At 42.7% G+C, this 8,246-nt stretch overlaps 1 protein-coding gene across 1 annotated transcript; it reads right to left on the bottom strand.

Annotated features, from left to right (window-relative positions):
• Positions 1-315: 315 nt before the first annotated feature.
• Positions 316-7,612, bottom strand: LOC311261424 (putative G-protein coupled receptor 21). The gene has a single exon (XM_084360032.1). The coding sequence runs from the start codon at positions 6,747-6,749 to the stop codon at positions 5,697-5,699; it is 1,053 nt and encodes a 350-aa protein (XP_084216158.1). The 5' UTR covers positions 6,750-7,612; the 3' UTR covers positions 316-5,696.
• Between the last annotated feature and the right edge of the window lie 634 nt (positions 7,613-8,246).

Raw genomic sequence — 8,246 nt, 5'->3', positions numbered from 1 at the left:
TGCATATTTTTCTTTGTAAAAAAAAAAAGTGTTTCAGTGTGTGTCACTGCAACAGCCACTAAGCCATATGTTGTTTTGGGAGAAGCTGAGATAGATTGAATTTACAGGAATTTTACAATACCACGATATATCAATATCTCAAGATCAAATTACGCATGCTGCATTAGAGGATTTCATCCATATCATGGTTTGTGCTGATTCTATTTTTGATTCGGTATTATACGTCACTAAATCACAGATTTAATGTAATAATGTAAACAACATTTCAGAGGCAACCATTACTGTACGTTTTACGACATTACACGACAGATTTAGTTACTTTTCAGACGTTTCCATGAAACACCACGTCTCCAAAGGTTGTAATTGTGAATGTGAACGTTTGCGCTAAACTTAAGTGTTCCTTTATACATCAAGGACATACCCCTACTCTTTAAGCTGAATAAACCATTTTTAAAACCCCTTGAATCAGCTGGAGAAAAAAACGTCATCACAAGACTGTTTTTCTGAGCATGTGAAAGTTGACTTTTTAGTAATAAAGTATGTGATTGTCACAGGACAGTGACGCCACAGACATATGACTATTTAATAGATTATGAAGCATTGCTGTAGATTTAACTACACATCAGTGTATAAAGGAGTTAATATGAGCTCAGCCATAAACACCTAAAGCAGTAAAATGACTCATACACATAAATGTGGCAGTAATATTAATTCAAAAACATCATATACAATAGTAATACACTGACATGGACATTGCACTGCAAAGAGAGTATTTTCACTTTTGATACTTTTGAGTACTTAAAGCTGATACTACTTATATTGTTTTATACATATATTCATGAATTACTGTGTTGAATCAATTTACCACACTGCAAATCAGTGGCCAGGAAGTATAGCAAAGAAAAACTGTACACATGGTACAGAGGAGTGGGAGGAAAAGGGGGGTTAACGGGGCCCTGCAGCTCAGTTTTGTCCAGGGCCACCTAGCAGGTCAATCCGGCCATATTTGAGGACACATAATCACATCAGGAAGTGTATCTTTGAAGCACAATTATGATTCAACCTTTCGTAACAAGCAGCTGACCCAAAAATAATTTTATTAGTCTGGTTTTTGTTGCTAACCCAAGTCAGAGACGGCTGTCTCAGACTTTTGTTTCTGCATGAAAATTGTCAAATCATCAATCCGCTGCGAAAAAAATCAGCAATCCACTTAATCCGAGACATATTAGTGTTGGTCTTTATCAAACCTTATTGATCAAAACCTGGTTACATCATCACAGCATATCTGAAGCGAGATCCATATAAACCACAACATCTCTCAGATATGTCAAAGTAGAATGCTGTACAATGTTCTCTCACCAAATCAATAACTTTCATGTGAGTCTAATCAATGGCATCAAACGCAAATAGTCACGTCATGTGAAACAGAACAGTCATGTGAACCAAATAAAGCAGGACTCTATGCAGAGGGACACACTGGAGACAGCCGGAGGAATGCATTACAGCTGGAGGGATTACCATCATCACATTACCAAACTTTATGACATGTTAGATTTCGCATTTTTAGGGGAGTTTAATTTAAACTGACACTGTACAATCAATTTAAAAACACATGATAGTAATCAGAATGCAGTACTGGACTGCTGAATTACTGTAGATTCTTGTATTCAGAATGAATGTTGTCTGAAATTTTATAATCCAGGAAATGACTGATTTTACTCTGTGCATTTACTTATTTCACCCCTTAACGAGCACTGTCTACCTGTCCACAGGTCAGCATTCAAAGACAGTGAAATGTACCTGTTGTCTTTAGGTTGCTTTTTGGATTTACTATCAAAAGTTAAGAATAAAGGCCCAGTAACACCAGCTCTTATAACAGCAAGAATAAGAAGGATTGTTCTGTTGTTGAGGAATTAAGGAAGTGATAATTCATCGCAATTAGATTCGATTTTCAAAGAGGCCGTCCCAACTGTGCTGTGAAAAATTGGATTTTGATATTAAATCAATCCAAAAGACACTAATCAGAGTATCTCAATTTAATCACATGATTACACCTCCATAATTACAATAATCTGCGGCAGATTTTCAAATTGTTCAGATCACATGCTGCTGAACAACAAACAGCCCATCTAGCGTTAAGATGATTAAAGCCCTTTCATTCAGATTTTTCTTCTTCTATTATTGGTTTGTTGTTATTTAAGGAAACACCAGCAGGCTGTATTGCACTGACTCCCATGTTTTGTTGAGCAGCATCGCTCTGCTGGCGAGGAAAATAACACAAAACTGCAAAAAAATGTGACTGGAAATCTTTGATGCCTCAGCTGTTGGTCAAACTGACTGTATAATTTCAAATGTGTGTTTTTTCATTTAAAGTTTCTTACAAAACTTCTTTGAAGATTTGCATCATTTTGTCCTGTCAGCAGCATCAGGAGAAGATAAAAGACATGCCAGAAGGTTTTTCCGCAGGTCATTCTTGTTTTCTAAAATGTTCCGTAGCAACCAGGGACTCTTGGCCCTCGTAAAAAACATGATAAGCCATCTGTGTTACATAACAGTAGTAAGGATACTAAGACAAAGAGTACAGTCAGTAAACTGCTTTCAGTAGCATCATGAGACAGGAACATTGATCCAGAATCATGCAGTTAAAATCTGTCTGAGGAGCATCTTTTACAACGAATCAAGCAGGGATCAAATGTGTCAATACTTTGCAGGAAATTACATTTTCATAGCAGATACTGTATACATAACACATACTGATACATAGAAAATGTTATATAAATAGAACATACTGGGGGCAGCAGGGTCGGTGGGACTTTCAATCCCCCTGACAGCAGCTGGTGTACCCCCTGATGCACCGGAAATGTCCTACAGTTAAAAGTCTAAACCCTGACCGTAGTCTGAGCTCTAACCCTTAACCCCTGCGATGACATGTGGGGTCTCTAAAGGGAAAGTGTAAAACAATTCCTCTCCATTCTTTAGCAATAGCTGCTTTTAAAGTCACAATGAAATAAAACACAAGTTTTTTTTTTAATTTAAATTGTAGATGTTAATTGCAAATGACAACTACAGAACTCCACCTACTGAGGAAGATCATGTGATACAAACAAAAGCTCCAAATCAGCTACTAAATGGACCTTATGGTGATATAGCTTGTGATCGTACACACGTTTAAAAGTGAATATATATTTAAATCGTATCTGGACTATGTTTTAAATCATATGTATTACACTGTATGACCAAATGTGTGTGGGTACCCTTTAGAAAAGGCCGGCCGGGAAACTGTGAAACAGACACAGTAACAACAGTCACCTTGAAATGGGCAGAATACTTTAATACTTCATTTAATATCATTACATGGGTGATTTATAAGTAGCTTGACCACAATAAATAATGTGAATTCCACGACAGTCAGAGGCTGAGATGGCAGTTGTGCTACTCTGCTAAGCTAGGCTAGTCAACTTTAAGCAAGTCTAAATAAGCAGATGATGAAATGGAAAAAATGTCTGTTCATCAAAAATGTCATTTGGCATTTCCACATAAAAAAGGGGAAAACATGTAGCTTAAGCTAAAGCTAGCTGAGAGCTAAGTTTCATGCTTATTTGGCTGATAAGAGCGCAGTAAATAAATATGACATCAAGTTCTTTAGCCTTTTGGCTAATTCTGGCTCATTTACCACCATGTTTATTAATATAACCTATTAATTGTTCCCTGTTAAATGGTTTGTTTTTTAGGTCAGTTCCATTGGTTTAGTGTATATTTTGCATGCTGACTTCACACATTTCTGTGGCATGTATGATATACAAAATTCTGTGTTGCCTCTGAAAATACTGATGTATGCTGCGGCATTAAAATTTCCCTTCACTGAATCTAAGGAATCCAGACAAACTCATTTAAAATGTGGTCTAGCTTCAGCTGTACAGTTTTATTATGACTTTTTCTGAACAACCGTCCTGTACAGTTTTTTTTGTTTTTGTTTCCTCTTCGTGTTCAACTACTAACATGTCAGACTTAGGAGCAAGACGCTCTCAAAAATGCCATTACATTGTGACTTTAAAACCAAACTATCTGAAATCCAAAGGCCTTTTATCTTCCTGCAGTATAAAAAGAAACACTTTCTTTAGACACTGTAGAAAAAATACAGGTCCAGTCCGGAGTGCAGCATGACAGACCACTTGGCTGTGACAAATAAGTTACCTTATAAAACATAACACTTTATCCACAAAATCATTTGTAATCCTCGAAGGATACTTTATATCAGGGGCAGCCAAAATCCCCCAACGGGTCCAGTTAGCCACTGTTTAAATATTTTAATTCTGAAGTATATTTACATGAAGCAAAAAACCTACAAGCTGTCACTGGCTCTCAGAAAAGCGCTCTGACCCTCTTCCTCTCTGAGGTTTGCAGGGCGTAAGCACTTCTCTTCCACTTTGCACTAATCTGCTGAAGGACTACAGAGAGAGACAAGCAGGAAAGTTACAGATTACAATGAAGTTAGTCTTCGCGCTGGAGGTCGCATGGATCCTGGCAGACAGCAGATTCGTTATCAATGCAGACACCGCCAGTAAAACAAGTCAGGAGGTGATTATCTAAGGTCGCTACGTGGCTTGTGATTTAAGAGTCATGTACTGTTTTGGCTGAGATCAAAGGCAAACAGCCCAGAGGCTTAAAAAAGAACTGCTGATCGACCTGAGGAAGAAATGCAAACAGAGAATAAAACTCTCCAAATAAATAAAACTGAGTGTCTCTGTGATGAGGATACACTATCTGCTGGAAAAGTGCCAGCAGCCATTTTAGAAAGTAAAGCTAAATCTTAAATCAACATTTCTGTGTGAAACCGGAGACTGTGTAAACATACTTGGAGCTTCCTACTAACACCTAACTTCAATAGAGAAGAAAACACACACGAGCTCCAGCCTAAACCTCAATCTTTTCTCTGGGAAATGAGATTCAAGTCCATTCGATACACATTTTGAACTCACACACACACACACACACACACACACACGCACACACACGCACACACAGGCTGATTATCAGATGATTTTCTTGGTAAATTATTTTCCACACAACACATTAAACTCGTTAGCATCTGGAGTTCCCCCGAGGGACGCAGATCAGTAGTGTGTTTCAAGTGTTTAACATTTTTTTGCTAATTCTACCCTGAAATAACCAAGACAATTTGCAGATTTTTTCAGTCAGGCTTGAAAAGATTTAAAATATTATTTGCATTTCAGTGGATCGCACAACACAAGTCGCATTGTGCTTTCCTTTTTTGCATCTGGGAGTTGTAAAGTCAGAGCAGGCAAGAGTGTTCGTTAAATCCTCTAAACTGACGCACATGAATCTTATCCCCGCAGTCCAACTTTCTTCATCAATATCAAACTTCTTTACTCTGTGTCGCCAACTTGTGATACTTGAAAGAGCAGCATCACACTGAGGAGCATTCGAGAAAGACCCAGAAGGAGTTTTACAGCCTTCTTTTCCACAAAATCAGCCTTTGAGACGACCGACAGGCATCTGCACGGGCACCTTTCTGTGCTCCGTACGGGGGGGGGGGAGGGGTCCTCAACACATTTCACTGCGGGACCAAAAAGACCTGTGTCATGCTACGCAGCTGAGAGCAAAGCACACACAGAGGGCCAATGCTGCCAAAGTGACTGAGCCAAGTCCATCATCATGGGGACTCATACTTGGCATCAAGGGTCTGGTCGTGGGCTGACTGGAGCTGGAGCCTTCTTGGCATCCGTGCAGCCGAGACAGGAAGGAAACAACGGGCTAAAGAGACGGCCTAGACCTTTCCGGAAGACGCTGTTGGAGAGGCTGTAGATGAGACAGTTACAGAAGCTGTTGCTGATTGCCAACCATGTTGTGAGGAAGGATGCCACCTTGTGTTGATACAGCCCAGCGCTCTCCAGGAGGAAGTAGAGAATGTACGGCATCCACAGCACGTAGAACACACTGGTGATGCGGAACAGCACCATGGCGTAGCGTTTGTCTGGGCAGCCCTCGCACCGCTGTTCACCTTTATCGCCCTCGGTCTGCGAGCTGAAGCGGGCGTGGCGCTGGGTGATCTCCCTCGTGTGCTGCCGGCAGATCCTGAATATACTCCCGTAGGTGAAGCAGACGGTGAGCGCTGCTGGTGCGTAGAGCAGCCCCACAATGAAGGTGCTGAACCCCGGGTTGGTCTTCCAAGAGTCCGCGCACCACTGAAATATGTCCCCGTGGTAACAAGGCTTCCCCCAGCCAAAGAAGGACGGCAGGAAGATCAAAGCAGAGTAAACCCAGATGAGGACGATGCACACCCTCAGCCGACACGGCGTCACCAGCGTGGCATACGACAGCGGGCGCGTGATGGCGATGTAGCGGTCCACGCTGATGCACGCCAGCGAGGCCATGGAGACGCTCTTCAGCACAGAAACCATATAGCCAAACACCTTGCAGGTGAGCTCCTCATTCAGGCCCCGAAGATAGTGGAGGAGGGACAGCGAGGGCACCAGGCAGCTGACGCCCACCAGCAGGTCGGCATAGGCCATAGTCTGGATGAAGTGGCTGGTGGTGTGGTGGTGCAGCAGTGGGGCACAGTGGAATACGAAGATCACCACCAGGTTGCCGGCGATGATGAGCACAGTGAGGAAGAGGATGACGACCACCTCTAGCACACAGGTATCCAGCCTATGGGAGTAACCCACGGTGCCCAGCAGGCAGAACGGGGGAGAACCGCTTTGGTTCACATCAGAGGAAGAGTTCATGTTTGGACTGGAGGAGGGACGGGGGCAGTTTCAGCTCAACGCAGTGGTCATCCTGTCACCCAAGTCTCTATCTTAATCATGAAGTTGCCCATCGCATCTTCCGATCCAAAAACAAAAGCGTGCCTCCTCTTCTTCTTAAATCAGCATCTTTTCTCCCTCAGAGAACCTGTGTTAAAGTAGCAGTAATTCATCAGTGTATGCAGCCAGGCTTTACTATTACTGCTGCTGCTGCTGCTGCTGCTGCTGCTGGGTGTGAAATATGTGCATGTGTGCAACCTCGAGTCAAAAGGGATCCCCAATGCTGAACAGGAGATGCCAGTCTGATGCTGCAGTGCAAACCGTCCTCCCCTTGCAGCTGTTTACCATACCCCCCCTCGACTGCAAAACCTGAGGTAAGCACTCTGCTCCGGCACGCAGCCACCAAAAAATTCAGGCATCCACTTCTGCTCTTTGAGTGCCGGCAAAGAAAAAGGGAGGAAAAAACAATGCCGAAATTCCCGGCAGATTCGATGTTAACACTCCTCCATGCCGACAGCTACAGCTGTCTCAGCAAACAAAAGAGGGAGAGTCCAAACAAGCAGCATCGGATCTTGAAGTGGCAGCCTCGTCCATGGTCCTGTGACAGACACCCACAGCGTCTGGAGCAGGAGGAGTCCTAGAGACGGACGAGCGCAGGCAGGCAGGCAAACATCCAGAGGTGATGGATAATGTAACCAGGATCTCCTCACTGTAAAGCTTCTAGTGAGGCTCAGGCCGGCGGCTGTCTTCCACTGTGTGCAAAGTGAGCGAGTGTGCATCCATGAATGTGTGTGTGCATGAGAGAGACAGAGGGAGATATCAGGGAGGCAGCCTGTAAACTGCCTCTCCTCGCTGCTGTGGTGGCAGTAATGATGATGCAGCGCTGCCACTGCTGCTTTGCTCTCCTCCCCCTGCTGCGCTCTCTCTCTCTCTCTCTCTCTCTCTCTCTCTCTCTCTCTCTCTCTCACACACACACACACACACACACACACACACTGGTGTTCCCTCCCCTCCTCTCTCTTTCTCACACACAAATTTTCCTCGCTCCCTCTAGTCCAGCCTTTGCCTTTTCTCCTTCACACACTCATTCTGACTCTTCTCTTTTCTTCCTCCCTCCTCCATCTCTCACTCTTTTACCTTTTTTAAACCATCGCTGTTTCCACTGTACAAAGATCACAACAGAAACACTATAGAAAGCTGGTTTGTAGCCCTTCAAAAATGACTACACGTACCATTTCCTGAGATTTTCCAATTTAATCAACTAAACGTATTTCCGAAGGTGTTCCCACATTTTTCTCTTTTTTTTTTTCTTTATTTTGTTTGTTTTCAGTTGCCTTGTGGAGTTTTTGTCTGCCTACTATAACTTGTGTTATCCCTTCAATTTCCCCTCTATGCAGGCTGACCTACCAGACCTATCAGAGCCAAAGCACTGCATTTTTAAAGTTTTTTATTTTACCGGCAATCAGACACAAACACAAA

This window comes from Pagrus pagrus (genome assembly GCF_965226575.1).
Source record: "Pagrus pagrus genome assembly, chromosome: 8".
Classification (NCBI taxonomy): Eukaryota; Metazoa; Chordata; class Actinopteri; order Spariformes; family Sparidae; genus Pagrus; species Pagrus pagrus.
Note: the sequence above shows the minus strand (reverse complement) of the source record. Positions and strands in the feature narration are given on the sequence as shown.